The sequence below is a fragment of the Camelus bactrianus genome, chromosome 25 (genome assembly GCF_048773025.1).
Source record: "Camelus bactrianus isolate YW-2024 breed Bactrian camel chromosome 25, ASM4877302v1, whole genome shotgun sequence".
NCBI classification, from domain to species: Eukaryota; Metazoa; Chordata; class Mammalia; order Artiodactyla; family Camelidae; genus Camelus; species Camelus bactrianus.
This window is the reverse complement of record NC_133563.1, coordinates 13,820,831-13,846,370: the sequence shown is the minus strand read 5'-3', so window position 1 is coordinate 13,846,370 and position 25,540 is coordinate 13,820,831. Positions and strand designations below refer to the sequence as shown.

At 35.6% G+C, this 25,540-nt stretch overlaps 1 protein-coding gene across 3 annotated transcripts in view; it reads left to right on the top strand.

The window, feature by feature from the left end:
* Positions 1-15,952, top strand: part of ANGPT1 (angiopoietin 1) — a 233,702-nt gene extending 217,750 nt beyond the window's left edge. For 2 of the 3 annotated variants that reach the window (XM_010955829.3, XM_010955830.3), the window contains exons 8-9: positions 2,586-2,716; positions 13,376-15,952. In XM_010955829.3, the coding sequence (XP_010954131.1) occupies positions 2,586-2,716; positions 13,376-13,536 (292 nt within the window). In that variant the 3' untranslated portion in view covers positions 13,537-15,952. Of the gene's footprint in view, positions 1-2,585; positions 2,718-13,375 lie in introns of those variants that run through there. The other variant, XM_045517264.2, reaches the window with a different exon arrangement.
* Positions 15,953-25,540: the final 9,588 nt, after the last annotated feature.

The following is a 25,540-nucleotide window of genomic DNA, read 5'->3' as shown; positions in this document are numbered from 1 at the left end:
TACAACATTTGTGCTAAATAACCTACAAAAGACTGTGTAGAAAAATCACTGTGTCCTGGAAAGTTTATCCCCATTAGTGAGTTTAAAGCTACTACAGAGAAAATGGTATTTACATACCTTAAGTTAGTAAGAAGGAGAGTCATCAAAAATTATAGAGGATCCAAGAATCAGAGTTGGAATTAGCATCACTCGTCCAGGAATGCCTGTGCGCTAAGCTTACCCACTCCCAGTGAGGGGTGGGGGAGGGATTTCAGGCCAGCAGAATCAGAGCTCTACTTAATTTCGAAATCATTCATCTTCTTCCCCAGACTCCAATTCTGTGTTCACCAAACAAGATACTTTCTGATTAAAATTTGTCTTTCTGTGTGAAATTCTCTCTAAGGAGACCATGAGACCAGGCCCCCTATTTTGATGGTAAATGGAGACCTGACAAAATTCCCCCTTAGTTTTATGAGTATGTGTCTATCTCTGAAAGGATGAGAAAGTGATCAAATTAAAACTTCAGACCAGATTTAGAAGATGGTAAGGTCACCAGGTAACATGTCCCAGGACTCCCCTTGGTGACCTCTCACCTTACTTTCCCCTGGTGAAAACTACCTCCACATGGGCTGCCTGTAACCTAAACTGTGAATTCACACTTTAAAAATCTACAGTTTTGTATCACCAGTGACTTTTAGACTACCTCTCAGAGTTTTAAAATATAAGCTTATATGTGATAATTCAGTATCAGAAGCTTTTTGGCCCTCTGTTAACTACAGGTTCTATAAATTATTTAAACAAGACTTGAGTAGGATCTAATTATATATTTTGCTATGGCTAAAATTTCTGCAGAATATTTGTAAAATATTTTGGCATAATCATTATCATTCAACACTACTGTTATTTGCTAAAAATATTATTAACCTCACAAAATAATATTGAGACATATACCTATATTTAAGTGCAAACATAAGTCAAATATATATAGAAATATATATATATAGATCCAAATGTTAATTAATCTTTACTATTTTTTGTTGAGTAATTATATAGAATTTTGTTTAGAGTTAGCCTAGGTCCTAGCAGTGTCTCACATAGAGATTTAATCACCTAATATCTACACTGTGGGTGGCTGGGATTCATAAGTGATGCTCAGGCACAGAAGTGGTAACACACATGGATTTGAAGGGAATATTGCTAGATGATTTTGATGAAAGAGAGCAAAGGAATATCAGATGGAGTTAGAGAGAGGGGTAGGTTTCAACCAGAGTAGATCTTGAATATCAATCTGATGCCACTGACAACCTTAGTTTAGCTGTTCTGAGCCCTGAGGAACCATGAAGGACCTGAGCAAGTTTGTTTGTTCGAAGTGCCCAAATGGTTATGAAAGCAGCCTGTAGGATCCGTAGGAAATTAGCAGATGTCAGGGAACTACATTAGACCACTATTATGATTTGTCAACAAGTTTTTGAATTGTAGACCAGTATTCTTCAAAATGTTCTCTAGGACAGTCTGCAAAGAGTCATTTGAGATGCTAGCTTAAAACACAAATTTGTTGGCCTAGTGAATAGGTCTTTTTCAAAAATCATATAAAATGTAAATTTTATATAAGAAATGTCTCTAGAGAGTAAGGCAGGGTCTTTGAAGAATGCCATATTTGTGGCTTAAACAGTAGGGTTTTGAACTTCATTTTAGGAATACTACCAGAATGCAGACCCTCAAGGGCATGTCTTTCTCTCTCTTTTGTTTGCTGACATATCTTAAGCGCTTAGAATAATTTCTGGTATATAGTATGTGATCAACAAATATGTTTTTATTACAATAACTATTAAACCAACAAGTCACTCTTCTTACAAAATTATTATTATTTTAATAATAGGGTTAATATAGGGTGGGTGGCAGTATGGAAAGTGTGGGAGATGGGACTGCTGCACCTAACAGGGGAGGGCTACCTAATGATTAATAAGAGCTTGGATTTTAAAATCAACCATAGCTAAATTCCTGCTTACTTAGCCTCTGAGCCTTGGTTTACAAAATTGGAATATTGGTACCTGGATCACAGATTTAATATAAAAATCAAATTAAATAACAACTGGAAAGCATTTAGCAGAGTGCTTGGCATGGAGTAAGTCCTCTGTTTAGCACATCATCAATATTCAGTATTACCACAGTGATATGCTGTAGTGACACTCTACAAGGCATTTTTTGTTTAGGGATTAATACTTGTAGTAATAAAATAAACCTATTTCCTTTTGTGGATCTTGCATTATCAGAAAACCATATGAATTTGAGTATGCATGGTGAAATAACACCAAGCACACAGCCAGAGAGAATTTTACCTGTCTAATTTGGATTCTTTCCTTCCTTCCTTCCTTCCTTCCTTCCTTCTCTGTCTCTCTCCGTCTCTCTCTCTCTGTCTCTCTCTCGATCGCTCTTTCTTTCTTTTGGTTTAGGGAATCTGAGTCTCACAGCAGTTTGTTAGAAACGTTTAGTTCAGAGAAGGGAGAAAATTATGAAAAAGGCAAACATTCAACAAACAAGTCTTCTGGGTTCTGTTATTCTGTTGACTGGCTTATCTTTCCTTTTTTTTTTTTTTTAAACTTCAGGTTGTATTTAAAGGGTCACACTGGGACTGCAGGAAAACAGAGCAGCCTGATCTTACACGGTGCTGATTTCAGCACTAAAGATGCTGATAATGACAACTGCATGTGCAAATGTGCCCTCATGCTAACAGGAGGTAAGTCCTACAGGGCCATTCTCTAAGTTATGCTTCATTGGTTTGAGGCTTGAGGTTTCTTATCTGTGAGAAAGAACTATGATCTTCTGGTCAGGAAACTTAAAAGCAAGTCCCTGGAGATCATTTTCTTCTGCCCACTAATTTACCATATGTTCTTGTGCAAGACATTGCTAGCATATTTAGAGGTTTGCCTCCTCCTCCAGTATCTATGGTGGGAGTGTGCTAAGCTTGGTTCTGAATAAATTATTGAGCTGCTTAAAGTCAGTTATCTACCTTCTAAATACTTGATACTCATAGTGGCATGAAAAACAATTTGAGAATTCAGCATACAGAAAAAACAAAAGAACAAAATTTCTTACAAAATGCCTTATAACTGTGTAATAGAGTTTATTGACCATCCTATTGAAACAGATTAAGAAGAATAAAGAGGTGTAGCTAGATCTAAAGTTTACAATGCAGACTGGCTATACGGGGGCTGTATATTATACAGTATTGACCTCTGCAGGACATCTGAGCTGGCATAGGAGATACCGTTAAATAATGTTGTATCACTGAGTTAAACAGTGAATCTGTTTGCACTTTTAAAATATTTTCTCAACCTTCTGACTGTGTCAAAGAGAAATTCTCAATTTGGTGCTAACATATCTATAACACTTCTTCAGCACTTAGTAATAACCTTTCTAAGCAAAGAAAGAATAAACTCTTTGGCCTCAGGCTCAAGGCCTTGGTTAGGCAATGCGCCTATCTAGAATTTTAAAAGGTGATTTTATTTTAGTTTTATTGAATTTTATATCTACCTTTTATTATAGTATAGAGTACTGATTTCCTCTTTAAAGGAATGGTGTAAACTTTGCATAATTAAAAGTATTCACAATAGTTGACATTTAACAAATCATTGATTTAAAGGAAAATATTTATTAAATATTAACAAAAGCTATAAGTGCGTACGTATGGTAAACATCGGGAAGTTGCTACATGACTGACCAATGCTTGAGAAACACTGAGCTAAAACCTGATGGCAAATGATGTAGCTCAAAAATGTTATAGGCTCTGGCAAAAAAGTTTGCACCAAACACAATTGTCAAAGAAACTTTTTCCATTGTTTCTCCTCTCACAGTTTTAGTGTTGGTTTTCTCTCTTAATGGAATAGTAATCACTCCCACCTTCAACAAAACGTGTTTTCATGCTAGTAAGGAAAAAAACTCTTTAAAAAAAACTCTTATCATTTTACTTCCCCAAATACGATATTACTATCATTAATATTACATATTATTACATGTTATTGAATATGTTGTACTATTTTCCGTGAATTCCAAACCAACTCTGTGAGATAAGCAAGGTGAGAAACTCAAATCTCAAGTTTGTACATAGAGAAAACAAAAGTAAGTAAATGTTCACCATTGTATCCTTAACATCTAGCTCAGTAGATTGTGGCACATAGGAACTCAATAAAAAAATGTTGTGCATGAACAAATGAATTAACCTCTTTGCACCCTTAAAGTCACTTTCAAATTTTGAATCTAATGAAATGAATCATTAGGCTGACATTTTTCTTACCAGCTGATAAAACATGAAACAGTATAGAGGGAAGGTTCTGGAGAACTCTCCACTCCCAAACCCTCCATTACTACTACCACCAAATCACATCCCATTTTGATTCCCATCCACTCCACTTGTAGTGACATCTTTTCAACATGAGACCAGCCCTAGTATTACCAAAGCCAACTTGTAAGGATGCTGTCTCTATCATATCCTCTCCTTAAGCTTTAAACATGCCATTTTGGCATAACATTCAACCTCATCAAATAGTTAAAAGTTTTCTATATGCAATTTGATGGTCTCCTCCCCCAAAACAGTTGTTACAAATTTAGAATATTTTTTTAGATGATACCCACAGGTTAGGTTTTGAAATTTTTTCCTGAAAGAAAATATTACTTACTTTCTTGATCCCATAAATGGAATTGTCAGCAACTTTATACAAGGACAAAAGAAATCTGTCCAATTTCCTGCTCATTTTAATACTGAAATACTCTTCATTTTCTCCATGTCTGTTTTTACAGACAATTTTTCTAACCAAGTAAATACAACATATGAAAGACCAATGGTAAAATCTTTCCAATGTTTCCAATATGTTCATATTCCTGTCATAATAATGAAAACATAGAGCAAAGCAAAAAGAAGAATGCATCTCTTGGTTGTCGATGAGAAAACTTCTTTGCTCAGATTTGTGGTTTTACTTCTGCTTCAGATGATTGAATTTTGTCATGTTCTTTCATCCATAATCATTCTTGGCCTGCCTCTTACTCACTAATAAACACATGTTGGGGAGAGAAAATTTCCACTTATTGCCTGGGCTAGAACAGTCTAAGTAAATGTGTTTTTGTAATAAACGCCATTACCCTATCAAATATCCTTTTGAAAGAATCCAGGTCTTGCAAAGCTATTCACTCTGCACAACTAAAATGTGGAATTTAGATAGCTAAGAACTGGAGAACATAAGGATGAATGTCAGTGACAGTCTGGGTAACTTGAGTATTGCCTGGAACTTATGTCCTACTTAGCTACCCCCCACCACCATTTATTCTCTGTCATAGTTTCCCTTAGAGCCATTTTCTCCATCTGATGATTTTTCCTTTCTTCTGAAAAATTTTGTTATTTGGACTTTTTGAATATTTAAAATAGTTTCTTAAAAGCAGAGAGGTTTCATACTCCTTGAAACTAATAATTCTTAGTTCTCTGTCATTATCAATTAAAGCTTTGTTTTCTCTTGTTTATTTATATATTTTCCATTGTTTCTTCTAAAAAGAATTAAGGATAAAGTAAGATTTACTGTCTGCTAACTGTCCTAAATAGTTTTCTTCAAATACATGGGGGTATTTTAGTTGGAGACTGTGGTATTATTGTTACCCTTATCTGTCAAAGACTGAACAACAGGAGATAGGCTTAATTGAAAGCAGAAGATATCTCAGCTATATATAAGGTACAACATTTTGATCTTTCTTCCTTCTTTTCTAACATCCTAACTTCTTAACTTTTCTTCTGTCAATTTAACATTATTTTTTAATGAGTAACTATTAAAAGAGTCAACTACTATTGGAAAAATAAACAAGATAGAATTGAGCTTGTATCTATTGAGGGAGACCATCAACAAAAAAGTAAACAAACAAATAAAAAACACAATTTCAAGCTACAAAAAGTTTAGGGACAAAATATAACATGTGACAGAGTTATTGGAGGAAGCGGGAAGCGATTTTAGATGGAGTGTCCAGGGATCAAAGGCTGGAATGAGTTGCTGGGAAGGATTGTGCATTTCTAGTTATGGATACCTTCAAGAAGAGAATATAAAGTTATTTACCTGAAAGACTTTACTTATGCACATTCCTCTAATTGTGGGTCTAGATAAAATTATCTTGTGTTTTCTTCTGGTTCTGTGATTTTATTATTCCAAGTACTCATTGTGGCTGCAGTAGGGAAGAACAAGTAATATTATTTTTCAGTGCATGGGTTGTAGTTCATAGTACATTTCTGAGTGGAAAGGAGGTATAGCAGAATGAGAAATCACATTTGCATAAGTCAAGAAATAGATACCACAGTGTTTTATACCTCCTTTCCCAGAAGCATATGTACTTTACATCCAATTTAAATATTGAGTAAAATGCATCCAATTTAAATATTGAATAAAATACATCCAATTTAAATATTTAATAATTTTTATGTTTCATTGAACATTTCTTATGGGACTAGACCATATAGTTCAAGGTCAAAATTACCACACACATTTTCTGTGAAACTGACATTAGCGATAATTTGTCGGCATACATTTATAAGCCAGAAATATCTGTGCTCTTTGATTTCATTGACCTTAGGAAAATTTAAGTTTTCTCCTTAAGTTTCCCTCTTTACATAGGATAGTATGACAAATATGTATATTTCAGTAATAGGAGGGATAAATTTAACACGTGATTATAGAAAATATTTTCTTAGTCCCACAAGAAAGCTCTTATTGTCCCCTCCTGAGCCCAAGGAAAGGATTCAGTTTTTTTAAAACTTAATGTTTTATATATTATTTAACATTTAAGAAATGACAATGTAATATCATTCAATGAATGCATTTGTGCATGTCGATTCATTGTATATAAACCTAAATGTGCAAAAAAAATCTATGACTAAAATTATGAAAATAAAAACATTTCTCATTAGGTTGTCACATTCAAAGCAAATGTACATTCAAATAAAACATGGTCTTTGGTAGCAAATTAGCATTCTTCAGAATAAGTTTTTCTAAAAGTATGTTAGAACTACAATTGCTAAAGTTTGCCAACCAAAAAAAAAAAAAAAACTAACAAAACATGGTATTGCTTTACATTCTTTACTTACCTTTTCTTTCAACACAATTTTCATATTTGGTATATAATATAAAAACTATGTGAAAATGTGACCTAACCTTCTGCAGAAAGAATCTGTTGTGTTAGAAACTCCAGTCTTCTTTCCCACGCATAAACTATGTCAGCCAACAGACAAGACTTTGCTAAAGCTAACAAAGGATATTTCTCAGTTCAATTCTAAGAGACGGAATGAAGCCATACACATAAATTTCTTAGTACACCCTAGTACACTCAGATGCTGGCAGCAGAGAGTTGATAAATGTTTACCTTGCCTGCTATATAATCTTGAAGAAGACAAAGAAAATGAAAGAAATTAACAGCCTCTCCAACTGGTTGAAGTGACAAGATCTTTGGGAAAATATAAACATCTTAGAGTTGTTAATAACCCAGGAAGGATGTGCTAACCATTGTCAGGTAACTGGCATTCCCCAGGTTTTAAGGCAAAAATGTTGAGAGAAAAGATCCATGTGGATAATTTAAGATTGATCACAGAACTCTATATTGCATGACTTTATTTCTAAGCAATTTCTTATTTAGTACATAATCTCTAAGCCTATTCCACAAAAATGTACATTCCTTGAAGGCAAGGACTTCTTACTCTTCACCACTGTATTCTCAGTGCCTAGCATAGTGTCTGGCACATAGGATATGCTCAGTAAATATTAGTTAAATGAATGAATATGCTTTCAGAGACTCTGAAAGGACATTGTGAAATCACAAATGATCTTGATGAGAAGACATAAAAATAAATCAACGTGAGTACGAATGTGACTCTTTCCTGAACTTAGATTTAAAAAGCATAAGTATGTGTACATGAATTTGCATGCTCACACATGGAACAAACGGATGAATATTGAAGACTGGGACTGAATTTTAAGAATAATCAAACCCCAGAAAACTAAAGTCCAAATTGGAAAATTTTGAGTATTGGCTTTGTAATTTTCAAATAAATTTGAACATCCTAAGTGCAAAATTAGGATTATATTCCTATTTTCTGGGGAGAACTTTTCACTTACTGGAAAAAGAACAAAGAATATCAGAAAATACATTTTAAAAGGTAAGTTTGGAAAGTGATTCAGAACTGGTATGCCTGTAGCACCAGGTTGCCACCAAAGGTTAATAAATTTACAGTGGATAAGAAATAACCAAACACTTAGTGTTGTTTATATTTTACACTAGTAATAAATAATATAGTGGATATTTATTGCACTCAGTGTATAACAGGCATTTTTGCATTATCATAAATTATTTATATTTAAGAACTTATATGATGCTTTTACAAACCCTTTGAAATAGAGATCTTTGGCAAGAACTGAGATATGAAAGAGTTAGATAAGTTGCCAAAGGTCATGGAATTAGTGTCAGAGGTAGGATTTGAAGGCAACCTCCAGATAAGCCATTACCTTATCCACTCCTTTTACTGCCACTCTATAAAGGAATGGCATTCAAAGTCAAGAATTTAGATCTGTTTTATTGTTTGTAGCACATTTTCCTGATGATTTCCTCACTTAAACATGGTTAAAAGTGAAATGAAGTCCAAGGGAGGAAAGAGACAGTAAGGGAATACCTAGAGGACTTAAATGAATGCAAGATTACTGGCCAGGATAAACAACTTTTTATCTATGGAACAAAGAGAAGAGAAAGGGAAAAAAGCCACGTCCTTGACTCGAAGTAGGTATAGTATGAAATGACAGAGGGAACACAGACCTCCAGAAAGGTCCTTTGCCTCCCACAATAAGAACATGCTGCTGCTCCTTGAGGCTAGTTATGGGGAAGGCCGACTTTGTACACGTGAACTTGGCCCGTGATTTTCATGATGATCCCATTGATAACGATGGCACCAATCAGTTTTTCTAGCCCCATCCTTAGTGATAAAAGAGGACAATTCTTCTCTGTGCAACTTATTTTGCATATTGCTGATTAGAATGCATGCATTGAAAAATGAATGAAAGAAACTCGTAACAACAGATGTATCTTTTAATTTTGCTGTGCTTTTTACCTTGGAAAAGAAGCATTGAGAGACATTTTGTTTAGGATCAGAAGAATTTGAGAGTAAGGTTTCCTGACTTTCAAATAAATTTGAACTTCCTGAGTTCAAAGTTTAGAATTAAGGTCCTGTTTTCTGGGCAAAGTTTCACTTATTGGTGATAAAATGTGAATTTTCTGCCTCAAAGATAAAGGCTTAAATGATTTTTAAAGGCCTAGGAAGCCCAGGATAGTTATTACAAAACTAAATTTTAATGAGTTAAGTGTAAATGAATTAGAAACATGCATCTCAGATTTCTTATTAAAATATACATGAGGTTACAGGTTACGAAGAAAAATGCTTGGCAAAGTACATCTCAGCAGTTGCCAGTCTTAAAACATTTGAGACATTTTATCAGTTGTCCCAACAGCAGATGGAAGCTGCTGCTTTCTTCCATTCTTTGCTTGCATCACTGAGTTCTTTTAAGCTTAAAGTGCCTTTTTCTATATTAACTTCTTTAACATATTGCTCATCTGTCATTCCCAGGCACTTACAGAACAAAGCACAAAGTTAATATTTCTCCAGGATTATAGAGGGTATAATTCAGCTATCTGGTTTCTTTATCATGCAAACCTAGACATCCTCCTTTATTTGTTCACAAGGACACCTCAGTCTATGCAAACTCTGAGTTCTGAGTACCCATGAGTACGTATGATTATCTATGAATGCCAAAGAGTACATATAAGTGACCAGGAGTCTGTTATGCTTTTGCTTGCTTTCTATAAACCACATCTCTTCAGGATTTATGCTTAAAAGACCTGGTAATGCTTAATTTTTTCAAAGAGAGGTAGAAAGTGGGCAAACAAATATTTGATACAAAGAAATTCCTTGCTTGTTTTAATGCATGTGTCAGAGAAAACAGAGAATACTCGCTTGTACAGAAATAACTATTTTTGCTACCTTAAAGTTCAGAGTATTTCTTAAAAGACACTACAACCCTGTCATGAGAAATAATTGCCCTTTCATTTCATTTTCTACCATCTTAATTTATAATTATTATTTTCATCAGTTGCTCTTTAATACTCCATAGTGTTCATGGCTCACTGGTCTTAAGATAAAGAGATAATCAAAAACCTTAACCTCTGATTTCCACATGAAGTTAAAACAAATCACTGAAAACAAAACCAATATTAAGCACTTAAATGCCATATCTTTACAATGCAAGCATGGAACAACTGTACTCATTTGGGTCCAAATTATTTTCGTATTTCTCTAATTAACCCCACCAAGCAAATAAGGAAATATGTTGGCCACTGATAGCCTTCATTATTAAATCATTATAGTGCCCCATAGGACATAATCCTTTTTGTTCCTGCTCTAAAACTTCTGCCTGCTTCCTAGATAACTTAAAAAAGCACTTAGATAGGATTTTACAGGTTCTAATAGTGCACCATTTTATTTTATACCTGCAACTGTGCTGTAAAAGTGGTTAATCAGATACATATAATCTACATCTTATGAATGAGGGGTAAGTGGCTGTGTGACATTGGAAAATTTCCTTAAACTATCTGAGCATCAGTGTCTGCATTATGGTACTTGCCATACCACCTAAGGCTGTTTGGGGAATAAAATGAGAGAATGCATATAAATATTTTAGCAGAGTCCCTGACACATGTTAACTGTTCAATAAATATCAAATACTGTTTATACTATTGCCTAAGGTTCCTTGGTTATTAATTGGTGAAGTCAGAATTCAAATTCTGGGTCTTCTAATTTCTGGTCTAGTGCCCTCTACACTCCACATTTGCCCACAAGAAAATTTCTAAACATATAATAAAAACCTCCATGTTCTCGCTCCTGTTTAATGTGCTAGCCCTGCATTCGCCAACCCCTGACCCACTGGCAGTCCAGCCAAGCCAAGCTGCTTGGCAGGCACTCTCTCCTGCTCTCCCAGGGTACTTACTGTCTTTAGAATCTCTTTCTGTCCAGTGAACTTACACCCATCTTTCAGGATCCAGCTCCTTTTTTGTCTGTTTCTCACATTAAGAGTAAGTTCCATGAGGGCAAGGACCACGAGTCTTGTTGAGTGTTGTGTGACAACACTTCATGATAATTACAGTGTAGAATGAATAAAGAAAGAAAAAATGAGTACAGTAAACATGGATGTTATATATTCAAATGTCTATCAAATATAGCCTTTTTAGTAAATTAGACTAATCCAGACCATAGAGGCTTTAGGAGGAGAGTCAGTCTGTCAGTAAGCCTGTAGTCTCTGCCAGTCATGTGTTAAGCAAACTATTAGCTGCCACACGAAGCGAAGGAAATACAGACCGTGGCTTTTCATTGCTCTTAGGATAATGAACAAAGGACCATGTGATTTAGTCTTCAGACCCTCTCAGCTTCAGGCTACTATTTCTCTTGTTAACCCTGACCTGGCCATATTCATCTTCTTTCAATGTCTTCAGAACGCCATTCTTACCACAAACATTACCCCACTTTGGTCATTAGAAAAGATACACAAGATCAATTTATCTGATTCTCTCATGTGCCCTTACTGTTTCTTGTCTCTTTCCTAAGCTTGCAAGTTTCCCAGTGAATGTATCCTTTAGCCTGTGCCCTTCATTGCCAGGCTTCTGTTGCAATAGACCTCTGTCTTCCCACACTCTTCCAGAACTCTTATGATTTTCTATAAACCAAACAAAACCACACGCTTTTACCCTAAGTATCCTAATGTTAACTTGGAGGATCATTCTATGATTTGTAGTAGTTCCCAACAATAGAATAACTGTGTTTGCTTTAGAGACCATGGTGGATATTTGAAAGACTATGAAAGGTTCATTAACATGATGGAAGAGTGCCTCAAGAAGGTCATAGAAAAGGAGGAGAAAGTTAAAATACCGAAGCAATCAAGTTGAGTTTCATTTTGTCCTCTGAGAGTCTTACGGGTAAATAAATTCCCTAGAATTAGAATGTCTTTTGTAATATAAATAGCATATTTTTACTAGTTGTACTTACAAAAATAATTTTAAAGGAATTAATCTTAAGGAAAAAAATGTGGAATTTTACAGTTTCCTCCTTCCTTGCCAAACAAGAACCTTCTTGGCCCTCATGTTTTGACTGCATTAACATCTATGTTGTTTGCATGCAGTTGGTAAAACAGCATTGAATACAGTATTTTTCCAAATTCATCGACATACCTTTTCCCTAGTATGAATTGGTGATTGATACAGCTTGTTATGCCTCTACTATGACTTCATAAACACAAACCAGCTATATTCATTTTCCAAAATTGAAAAATGAGAACTAGCTTTTCTCCATTTAACTTTTTCTAAAGTTTCTGCAAGATGTTGCTCGTATTACAGTTAAACATCAGCTGTACAGCTTTCTCTTTCTTTAGCTATTAGTCCCTTAGGTATAACTCTGCAATCAAAGGGAGGTCAACTGTATCCAAATACAAATATGCCAGAATGTCTCTGCATTAATCTCTCCCTAAAGATTTCAATAGTGTTACTTCAGGAGAGGGAGAAAAAGTACTATGTTTTATCTAAAAATCTAGGAATTTGATTTATGGAAAAAAAAAAAAGTACTGAGTTATCCTTGCAGAGAGCTATGTGAGCATAGGATCTCTTGTTACTCATCGTTCTTCTTTTTACTAAGTTTAGAAAGATCTTAAACAGTCACAGAAAAAAATACTACTATGTAGGAATTATATGGCTACTATTGAACACTTCCCATATTGCTATGAACTACAGAGAGAGAAGAGCAATTCAAATTCATTGTCATCTCCCAGTATCCATTAATTTCAGAAGCAGCTGAGGGCCAGTTCTTGGTAAAATAATGAAGTAGGTGGAGAACATCTTTCTTTCTCTTTAGATGTCAGTTGTCTAAGCTGCTGAAGTTCATCACTAATAGTTAATCTATTTCCAATAACAGGCTTCAGGTCGAATGCCTCTTAAGAGTATCTGCATTTTTCCGTCCTTCTTATAAATTCAGACCTGTCATATATCATATCTTGAAGCTCAGATGCTCCCCATCCTTACAATGGGAAATGAGTCCCAGTGGAGTGACCCTGAAAGCTGATTTTCATGAGAGCATTTTTCTCTCCCACTTGTTTGTACACTGTCTAAACTGGATGCCATTTGAAACAATTTCACTACCAAGAAGATATTTACTAAATACCTCCTGTTTGCAAATAATCACAAGTATGAAGGCTTCCCCTCAGTTACTGGCATTCATTTCCAAATTTTCCATTTACTTATAATTGTTTCTTCCCCTTCTTCTCTCTTTCGTTATTAACTAATTTTTCAGGCTGGTGGTTTGATGCTTGTGGCCCATCCAATCTAAATGGAATGTTCTATACAGCGGGACAGAACCATGGAAAACTGAACGGGATAAAGTGGCATTACTTCAAAGGGCCCAGTTACTCCTTACGTTCCACAACTATGATGATTCGACCTTTGGACTTTTGAAGGCACAATGTCAAAAGCAGTTCTGAAAACCACAAAGAATTCTGGAGAGGCCACCAGATGAGAAACTGCTTGAAAACTTCTGAAGCAAACAATATTGTCTCCCTTCCAGCAACAAGTAGCAGTTATGTGAAGTCACCAAGGTTCTTGACTGTGAACTTGGAACCTTTTGAGTTCACTGAAGTCTCTACTTGGGATGACTGTGTTCACGCGGCTTGACTGTAGAGAATGCCACTCACTGTCATGCTTTAAAAAGGGAAGAAACTGTTCAGCTTGCTGTGCTTCAAACTACTACTGGATCTTGTTTTGGAGCTATAGTAGCCAGATGATAAATATGGTTTATTTCATATAAGACTGAAGAAAAAGAAGAAGAGAATGAACAACAACAACAAAGAGTACACATGAAGAATAAAAACAGGCCTGCCATAATCCTTTGAAAAATATGTATTACACCAGTGAAATGGTGTTATTTCTACACAAACCTACTAACAATAAGTTTGTACTATTGCACAACTTTAATAAAAGTTCAGGAAGAACAGCATTGCCCTCTGAGTTGGTTAAATGTTAATGGATTTCAGAAGCCTAATTCCATAATCATATTTACTAGTTGATTTCAGTTAACCCGTCTTCAAATGTAAACTATAAAGAATTAGAGTGCATGAAGAATAGCAGCATGAGGTAGAAACACACTCGATTACTGTTTAATTTTTTGATACAGTTTTCAGAAAAAATGAACATAATCAAGTAGGGACATATGAGGTGAAAAATTATCCCCCCATGCTACAGTTTTAATTTACTTAAAAAAACTAATTGACTGATAATATAAATATATTTATAGCCTGAGTAAAGTCTAAAGAATGTGAAATATATCATCAAGCCCTTAAAATAATATACATGCATTTAATATTTTCTTTGATATTATACATGAAAGCAGTATTTTAGAGTGTATGAAGCTGAAATAAAATCAAGTAAACTGGAACAATTCATTTTACAGTATCTTCTTGCATGTGCACACTTAAGGGTAACTCCATTATTTTTAAGATAATGATCTTTAATTCTTCACCCTGTTATTTCATGCTAATTTAATTTTTTCCTAATTAACTGAAACTTGCTTTCCAGATCACCCTGTTCCAGTTTCTATAAAAGATACACTTTGAAGTCTATGAAAAATAAAAGAAGAATTATAAATATCATTGTACATAGCATGTTTATATCCACAGTAAACCTAATAGCTGTTTAATCTCCAACATTGTCCTCAGTTGATGCAAATAAACATGTTTTCAAAAAAATCCACTTAACCACTTTATGAAATATATTATTTCTTCATATTTTTCTCCCTTGGACTCTGTTTTCTTAGGCAATTTCTGATTTTTATTAATTATTGTTAGTGGAGAAAACTGACAAACCTTTCTGTTATATTTTAAGGAAAACATACAAAAAAAGAAAATTAATCATAATCACCTGACTAAGAAAATTCTAACTGGTAGCTGCTATAAATCTCTTAATGAAAATATTCCTATGGGATTGTCTATTTTAAGTGAATTTTGGGCACAGATTTGTGTGGCAATTTAAATTTACTACAATACTTTATCAAGAAGTGCTTTCTGCCTTTAAGTGTGCAAGGTTATAAGAGTGAATAGTTTTATCAAACCTTGAGGTACTACAAGATAATAAAATTGAAATCCATATTGGGTCTCCTTTCTTAGAAAAATAGAAGTTGTTATCAGGTCAACAACACCAATTTTATACTTAGTGACTTGATCTATTATGCCTTTGTGGCTTTCTTCCATTTGAGAGAATAAAGCTACTCATGTTTTAAAGAACTTATTCTTTAAAGTTTACCATCAAATGTTTATACTTTTGTGTGTGTGTACAACCCTGTTTTGCCTTATAGGTGATACTTGAAGGTAGTCCACAGTTTTTCTATTCCTGGTGACTCCTTCATAGTACCGTTTAGCCTCTCCTTCTAAAAATCTTCTTGATTGTTTTCATTTAAGTGAATGAGTGAGTGAGTGTTTTGTTCCTTTGTGTTCCTGCAGATTTTTCTTTCCCAGCCTTTTGATAACTAATACTATTTCCCAACTCATAAAGAAAAATAAAATGAAATAATGGGGAAAAAAAAAGAAACTATGATATTTACTGTTTTGTTACCTGGGTTTGAAAAAAATAATATTTCCAATTATTTATAATGAAGCAGTATAAAATGTTTTATGACTCTATTATGTACATTGTGTTATGCCTACATGTTGGTAGCCATTTAACATGTATATCCTTTGCATTTAATTATTTCAGAATAAGATAATTAGGTAATAGGATTTTGTCTTTAAATTTTTATGTTAATTAAATTCATGTGTTTTCTATGCCAATTTCTTCACATCAGTCACAACTTTATTTGATTTAAATAAAATTGAAAATAACATATTTGTGTAACTCCATCTCATTTTAAATATTTTACAAGTTTTAAAATTAGAGATCTACGAAAGTATGGGTTCCCTGCATGGGGGGGATCTGCTAAATGAACTAAAGGGATCTACTAAATGAACTCAATCTTTGAAAAATCTTTTAGTCTTGGATATGATAAGAAAGCTTAGCTCCATTAGAATGTTAGATCAAAGCAGGGGGTCTGAGTGCCACATCTCTACTGTATGATTGTTATGTCCCATCAATTATTATTATTTTAGATTTCTTAAGTATTCTTTTTTTATTGAATGAAAGATTCTTTAAATTTTATAGTGCTTTACAATTTTCAAAAGTTTCACACATGTAATTTCATATAATCCCATAATAACTCTTTTTTCCCCCTACCCTTATATTGCCCCTCCCCACTTCCCTCTCCCCACTGGTAATCACGAGTTTGTTTTCTTTATCTGTGAGTCTGCCTCTTTCTTGTTACTGTCACTAGTCTGTTGTATTTTTCAGATTCCACATGTAAGTGCTATCATACAGTATTTGTCTGACTTGTTTCATTAGCATAATTTCCTCCAAGTCTATCCTTGTTGCTGCAAATGGGAAAATTCTATTCTTTTTCATGGCTGAATAGTATTCCATTGTATGTATACCACATCTACTTTATCCATTCACCTGTTGATGGACACTTAGGTTGTTTTCATATCTTGGCTATTGTAAACAATGCTGCTGTGTGCATGTATCTTTTCAAATTAGTGTTTTTGGTATTTTTGGATATATATCCAGGAGTGGAATTGCTGGGTCATGTGGTAGTTCTATTTTCAGTTTTTTGAGTAATATCCAAACTGTTTTCCACAGTGACTGCACCAATTTATATTCCCACCAATAGTGTGCAAGGGTTCCCTTTTCTCCACCTCCTCTCCAACATTTGTTATTTGTAGACTTTTTGATGATAACCATTCTGACAGGTGTAAGGTGTCTTTGTAGTTTTGATTTGCATTTCCCTGATGATTAGTGATGTTGAGCATCTTTTCGTGTGCCTGTTGGTCATCTGAATTTCCTATTTGGAAAAATAACTATTCAGGTCTTCTGCCCATTTTTAAATCAGGTTGTTTGTTTTTTTAACATTGAGTTGTATGAGCTCTTTATATGTGTTAGATATTAACCTCTTATCAGTCATATCATTTGCATATATTTTCTCCCATTCAGTAGATTGTCTTTTCATTTTCCTGGTTTCCTTTGCTATGCAGAAGCCTTTACGTTTAATTAGGTCCCATTTGTTTATTTTTGCTTTTATTTGCTTTAAGCTGTCCTGTCAGTCATTAAATGACGGATTATTATATGACAATTGACAATAAATTCTGGGAACTCGATATGGAATAATTGGGTGTATTTTGAATATCTGAGTTTGGTATAAAAGTGAAAGAGCGTAACGGAGATGCTTCTGGCCCTCCTTGCCTATTCCTACCAGCTGTCTTATTGATTCAGTCCCTGTAAGGAAGTTTCTTACCTTTCCCCTTGATTCTGTTCCCATTGCTACTGCATTGATTCAAACTTTCATTAACTTCCACCTGACTAGAAAAGATCCTCTTTCTCCTATCCGCTGCTTCTGTTCATTAGCCCCATAACCACACAAGCTTATTCTTAAAGTCAGACTTCTCAACATGTTTTTTCCCTCCTCAGAGCCCTTAGATGTTGCCTCACTATTGCCTGAATTTAAAATAAACATGTCAGGTTTACCCCAGCCTGCATCACCAGACTGCCCCATTCCATCTACTCAGTATTACAGTCAAAATGGAGAAGCCTCTGTGGTAAACTAATTGCAGAAATGGCCCTTATCCTTCCCCCTTCCTCATGCATTCCCTTACATTGTGACTTTGTAGCACATCTCATCCAGAGATGGTTCTATTTCCTCATCCCTTGAATAGCCATTCAAGGCTTGAGACTTGCTTTAGCCAATAGAATGCAGAAGTGCCAGTGTGCCACTGCTGAGCCCAAATCTCAAGAGCCATTCAACTCCATCTTACCTCTGCCAAGAGAAAAAGCCCAGGATAGCCTAATGGAGTATTAGAGACCACAGGAAAAAAGACTGAGTTTACTAGGTGAGACCATCCTAGTTCAGCCAACCCTTAGCTGACCCACCAGATGACTCCAGATACGTAAGTGATCTCAGCTGAGTTCAACTGAGCCTGGCCCAGATCAGCAGAACTACCCAGCTAACATGCATAATCATGAGAAACAATAAGGGTTTGTTGTCTTGAATCTCTATATTTTGGGGTATTTTGTTAAACATCATTATTGTAGCAACAGCTAACTGACACAGAGTGATACAGCCCCACCCCACCCCGACTCACACACATAAGATTTTTATGCATCCTGAAGTTTCAGAACCGCTCCCTAAGATGATGTTCTCTTCCTCCAGATGGGCAAAAGTTCTAACAATCCTCTATAGTGCTCAAAATATTAACTGCTTCGTGACAGGTTTTCTGATTGATGCCTTCTATTAACTGACACTCTCCACTCACTTACTCTTACAGCTCTTAATACATTTTGTTTGAGCTTTGTCTATATTCCCTACCATTTTGTAGGAGCCTATCTCATCAGTTTTTAAATTCTTCACAGAACCTAGTAGATCTTGTTATTTGTTGAATGGAATTAGACTGCCCTGAAAGATTAAGAAATCTCTTATATCTATATAAAATCAAATAATCATAGATTTGAACACTACCTTAAGCCATTTGTTTTCAGACTTTAAACTAAGCCCATTCTCCTCCAGAAAAAAAGAGATGTTCAAATTTAATCATTTTAGTTACCTCAGAAATTCACTTCATTATCAGCTTTGCTGGAACACAAATGTTTTGTTGATTGAGGGAGGTCTACATGCTTCCTTTAATTTAAAATTATGTGAATAATGAGGTGTACTCTTGAATAGTAATTATGCATTTTTATTACACATTTATTATTGTTATTATTATTTTAATGTAAGATAATGATTTTGAATTTAGATATATTTGGGCATCTAATTTTTAGCCCTAGATTTAAGGTTCAGCTGCAGCCTCTTTTTTCTAGTTGATTTGGCTCTTTCAATAAAAGAAACCTCTTCTAATTCAAGGTCAGTATTTTCTCATGTATTCCTCTGATTATTGATTTATTGATTACTTACTATATCTGTCATTGAGGTTATGATAGAGAGCAAAATTTGAAGATTCCTAGCAAAAACTGATATTAAACAAGTCATTACATGTCTTTTATTCCTTCAAGAAAGAATGCAGTAGACTCAATCCCAAATGACAGTAATGGGTAGTGACAGTAACTCCCAGAGCTTTGTCTTTCAACCCCAGACAAACTCTCTCAAATTCTGATACATTAACTCTAATCAAAATATGAAAGGATATTTTGTTTTGTTTTGGTGGAGAAGAGAATGACTGCTAATATCATCTTTTCCAGGTGAGCTCCTACTTCATTCACTCATAAGACTGCTCACCCTCCTGCTCATCCATCTACTCACCTTGGCCCTCAGGGAGAGTCCATGTGCATATCGTGATGGTGGGAGCCAGGAGGGGTACCATTAATAGCTGTTTCTTCCACAGAACTGAGACTACCTTACCTAAGTTCCTCTTACATAAATTAAATTTAGAAATACATACATGCTTCCTATATATGCTGTAAGGAACCAGAACTGACCTTTTAAAAGGGTACTAAAACATGGTAAGTTAAATAATGAATTTAAGAGAAGATATTATAAGCAGGCAATATTCATTTGTGTGCACTTTAATACTATGTCTAAATATCAAAACAGTGATATGAAAGATTAGAGAAGAAAATTATTAAGGCTTTAAATTAATTTGAACATTTCCATTAGGAGAAAGGTATAACTGTAATATTCATAATGAGTTGCAAGTTTGTTTAAGCTGCAATGAGAATACTGAAGTAAGGTGATTAAGTGCTGAAGGTCGTGTTGTTTATAGTTGTGTATAATAACAATGTATGTAAGGAAAACAAATGAGTGATGACTACTCAATAGTAAATTTTATATGTACATGTTTTTATATTTAAAGAAATATGTAGGCCTCCCTCAATTTACACAATACATTTCATAGAAGATGGTGTCTGAGCTTTGTTTTGAAAGTTTATTGGGAGTTTGCAGAGAGACAGAGGAGGAACTGCAAAGGCATAAATGTGTCAGAAGGCATGGAGTTATGAGGAACCCCAAGTCGTTTAGTATGAATGGACTGTAAAGTTTATTTGCGAGAGGGGCAGCAGGAAATGAAGCTCGAGATAGGGCTACATAACACAGGACTTTATGTCATTCCTAAGCTTAGGTATTATTTTCTTGTTAAAGGGAAACAGTGAAGGGTTTTGCACACTTTAGAAAGACTATACTTGCTGCAATTAGTAGATGCATCATAAGGAGGTGAAACTGGAGAAGTTTGAATCAGTGAGGACACTATTATACAAGTCTGTTAGGATGAGGCCCTGAACCATACAGCAGTACAATAAGGGATGGACTGGATTAAGTTGAATTTTGAGAGGTTTTAAGGAAAAATAATTTAAATAATTCAATGATTAGATGGAAGATGGGGAAAGGGTCAAGGTCATTCCAAATTTTTGTCTTGATTCATAGGTAGAAGATGGCACAAATGTCCAAAATAGGGAACACAGATTTGGGGGAGTGTCTAATGAGTTTAATTTTATACTTTGAGTTAGAGATACTAGTGAGTCAAGCTTGACAATAGGATATATTGACTCTGAGCTCAAGCAGGATTAAAGTGGAAGGTAGTGGACTCTATGCTACCCAAGCAGAAATTAAAATTTCTAGATGAGATTACTTCAAGAGAGTATATAGTGAAATAGATCTCAGTGAAAATTTTGATGGAACATAAAAATCTTAAGGAGCAGGTAAACAAAGAGAATTCAAAAAGAAGACAAGAAATTACAGCTAGATAGATAAGAGAAAAATCACTGAGAGGGAAGGAAGTCATAGAAGTCGGGCGAGTAGATTGCATCTAGAATCAGAGATGACTAACTCACCATAGAGGGTGAGGGCATTATGATTGAAAAGTATGCATTGAATTTGGCATTCAAGGGGCCATTGGTGATTTTTGTGAGGGCAGGGTTAGAGGTGTAGGGGTTAGACTCCAGATAGCAAGAGGGTTGTAAATAAATGGAAGGTAAGAATGAGTGGAAAATTAGAGTTCAGATTCCTCCCTATTTAGAATGACTTCTAGAACACCGTTATAGGCTGGGGACTCATTAGAAATGCAGAATCTCAGACCACACCCCACTACTGAAATAGAATCTTCATTTTACAAGATCCTCAGGTGACTCTTAGGGACATTAAAGTTTGAGCAGCTTTGGTTTAGATCAGACTTTCAAAAGATGGCTGAGAATGGAAGACGATAGGGAGGAAACTAGAGGGACAGGAACAAGGATAGGGATGGTTTTTAGGATGACAGATGTGTGAATGTACCTGCAGGCTAAGGAAAATGAGCCTGTAGAGGAGCTGAGGCTGAAGGAAGGAACATAAAGAACGTGGGATTGAGTTGAGCCAGCAAGAGGAGGCTTAGTTTGAATAGGAGGAGAAACATCTTTTCCTCTAAGAGAAAGAGACTGAAATACCACTGAGCAAACAGCCAGTTAATGGCTTCTATTTTACAGAGGAAGTGGAAGGGAAGGAAACTTTATGAGAGTGCAAGCAGTTCAATTAAACAGTGTTTGAAAATAGGTTTGGAAAAACCACTTGAGGAAATGGGAGAGCTAAAAGTCCAGAGGAGCTATACAACTTTACCAAGTGCTTATAACGGTTTAACTGAGATTGGGAATCATGAGTGTGAACAGACTAATACACTTTTCCCAGTGATTTTCATATGTGTGAAAATAATGAAATAAATAACCTCACCTAAAAGCCCACTCTGCCGCACCTAGGTCACTTTGCAGCACCCAGTGCCCACTGCAGCCTACAGCATTTGTGCCTGTGAACGTTCACACCCAGGAAAAATCATCTCCTCTTTGAAGTCCACCCAACTCCCCCTAAATTCATTTACTCACCCTTCTTCTATGCTCTCATGGTATTTTACTTCTACTTATGTTACAAGGTTTTCAGTTTGACTTGTGTTCCAGTCAACTATGAACAGATTTGTTCTCTGTCCAGATAATGAGCATTGAGGGTCAGGGATCATATTTAATTACTTTTTGTCTTACTAGAAAGTAACATTGTGCCTAGAACATTCTTGAAACACAAGTAAGTGTCAGGTGATTTGCACTGTCTTTTTCTGTTCCAGACTATAACTTGAGTTCTTGTTCTGTGTCTTATTTTACTTTGTGTTTGCAGGAGCCAGTATAATATGAAGACAGCTTAGATGGTAAGTAAAGGTTGAGTAGGTGAGTGGGTGGGTGGAGCGATAGACAGACACATGACACATGAGTGAAAACTGCGGGAACTCAAAAATGATCTATAAGCCATTTTCTTCTTGACAGTTTATATTTTTTAAAAAATCCTTTTCTGCTTTCAACAAAAATATTATAAAGATACATTTTCCCCCCAAATATCAAAGAGCTCATGTAAAAAACATCAGATTATTTATATACTAATGAGAATCATGTGGGTAACATTTTTTCAGAATTCAGCATTTTTTGTTTAGAGTATAAGGAACAAGCAGAAACAAGCACTAGATCCTAGCGTAACAAAAACATTTGATAATATTTGAGCTGCCTATTTCTAAACTAGTGATTAACACAATGAGTCTAACACTCAGAGAGCAACAGTGTAGATCTGAGCCCCAGCCCAGGAGGGGACACCCAGAGAGCGGGGTGACAGCATTTCTGGGGGCAGTGGAGCAGGGGAAATGAGACATGGGAATTTCTATTATTGTACAAAAAACAAAAGCCTCTGCAATAGTCACTCTTGGACTGCTAGGTTCTGGTGTTACTGCTTCTGTGAGACTGTAGGCTGAGAGTGGAGACAAGCCACTTGGAGAGGGTGCCTGGTATGTAGACAGGGATCAGTAGAAGTGTGCTGACCTGTTGACCACCAACCGATGCTGGGTCTCAAGACTCTGAGAAGCCTCACAGCAGACACCATTGTGCCTTGTGGGATTTCCTCTTCGTAAGAAAAGCTGTTTACTGGAAAAACTGCAACCTGCAATTCTCTATCAAGAGTTATGATGTTTTTTGTTGTTGGGTTTTTGTTTGTTTATTTTTGTTTTCTGACCAGGAGAGCAGGCTCAGCTCCCACACATGGTGAGCTAGAAGTGCCAGATGGTTAATGTCTCAATAAGCAGTCTTCAACAGATGACAGGTACCTGTAGATTAACACCTCCGCTTCTTCCCACTTGATCAAGGTAAGTCTGGGGTATATTCTACACTGTCTCCCTGATTCCCTAGCAGTAATGAGCTCCAGTTGGTCACACGGCAACTAGCCTGGTAGCACACTATTTATTGTCCTGTTCTCTTATATGTCTTGTCTCCAATCCTTTACCAGTGCTTCTGGAATCACCTCTCAACTGAACTACTTGCCCTCAAATCCCTTTCTCATGCTCTGCTTCTGACAAAACCCAAGAGATGTCTGTATGTGTCAGGTGCATTCTTGATTATTGAGAAACAGAGAGATGTCTTTGACAAAGGTCAGTTGAACAGGAACAGTCAGAGAGGCGGCTGTAAGAGGACAGATGGAGCTGGTGGTCTCTCAGAGTACTCATCTAGATACCACTCGTGAATTATATTTTATTTCTGTTCCCATTATACTTCCTTTATAAAGTTTTGTTAATGTGCCAGGCTAGAGTCAAATGTACCATGAATAATCGAGAGAAGGCTTTGTACCCACTCTGTGATAGAGCAGAAGTGTCACAGTGATCATCCCTGAGGCAATTTGGAGGGTGGCCACAGGGACTGGGAAGTTCTCCAAGGAGGAAGAGAACCTAGAGGGCTATGAATTAGAGCAGTTGACTTATATTGCCCTTCCTCATGAGAAGATGCTTCTGCCATTGTAACCTGCACTATTTCAGACTAAGGGAGTCATCAGATTTCTTTAGGGTGGCCCTTGATTTAAATGCATTCTATATGTACTGATTACATTGGCCAAGAAACAAGCCAGTGGCCTACTTCTATACCATTCTTCTCCTCTTCCATTTCAGCGTGCCTCTCACTGCCCCATCCTCATTTCCCTGCTAGCTTTCTACTGCTCCAGCATCATTTCTCCCTTATTATATGGACCTGCACCATTTCTAGTCCTATAAACCATATAACTCAGTCTTTCGTGTTCTTAAAAGTGATTAAATGCAAAGTCAAGCTGGTTTTCAGTATTACTATTTCAATGGGAAACATGTATTTGACTTAAAACATTTCAGTATGTTTTATTGTTTTCCAACATGAAAACCTTATTTATTTTCCCCAAGAAACATTTTATCAAAATATTTATTTCAAACTGTCATATCCTTTTGTATTATTGCACCAAGCTTTCTGCTCTGTGTCTCACAAGGTCAAAATCAAGACTTTAATAAGCCACATTCTCATCTGGAGCTCAGGATCTATCTAAGCTCACTATTGGCGGAAGTAAGTTTTTGAGGTTGTAGAATTGAAGTCTCTTTTTCTTGCTGGATGTGAGCTGGTGACCATACTCAGCTCCTGGCCCCTCTTAGGGCAGATTGTCTGTATGATCCTGACTTAATCACACGAGCCTTGTAAATCTGGATCTGGAGGTCAGAGACAGGAGTGTAATCCATCACATTCACAGCCCTGGGGATTATACAGGGCAAGTACAACAATCTTGGAGGCCAGCAAAGAATTTTGCCTATGATAGATGAGAAGCAAAGGGTATAATGTTACTCTTCTTATCAGGAGAAAGATCTAGTGTTTTGGAAATTTAGCACAAAATCCAACCTTATTGCATATGATACATCAGAATAAATATTTGTTGAAAGAATCTCACCATTTCCTCTCCCTCTCCTCATTCTGTGTTCCAGTTCTATTAAACCTTCAGTTGATCCTGTTGATCTGGTTCTTTCCTCCCTTATGCCTTTGTATATTATGAATGATACTATATATCTGATGCATCATATACACTATGTATATGATATTGTAGGCAATACCAGGGAGCAAAATTGTTATGTTGAAAAGTGATAAATGAAGGGAAAGAATTGGGCATTTATCCTGCCTATTCTAGACAAACTGTACCTCAGAGTAACTAAATAGTTGATAAAACTATTTCTCCTTGTAGAATGATAGAATTACAGTATCACCATTTTGCAGCCCCTAATGAGCTTGTGGGTCTAACCAATAGCTATTTACATTAATAAAAACAAAGAACTGAACGCCATGTGACTTCTGATCAAGTCATACAACATTGTTTATGAAGCATTCTTGTCAAAAAACAAACCTGAATCCTATCCAGCTTCCAGATGTTACTATTAGCTTATAGGATTCCTATTTAAATGAACAAACTAAGACAATCAGAGAAATTTGAAAGAGAAATCTTAAAAAGATACACAAGTCCAAATGGGAGAAGTGTATTAGAGAGTGGGGTTAATAATTTTTAAAAATTGTTTTTCAATCTCATTCATAGATGATGCAAATTTTTGTTTAAATTTGACCAATAACTTTTCAT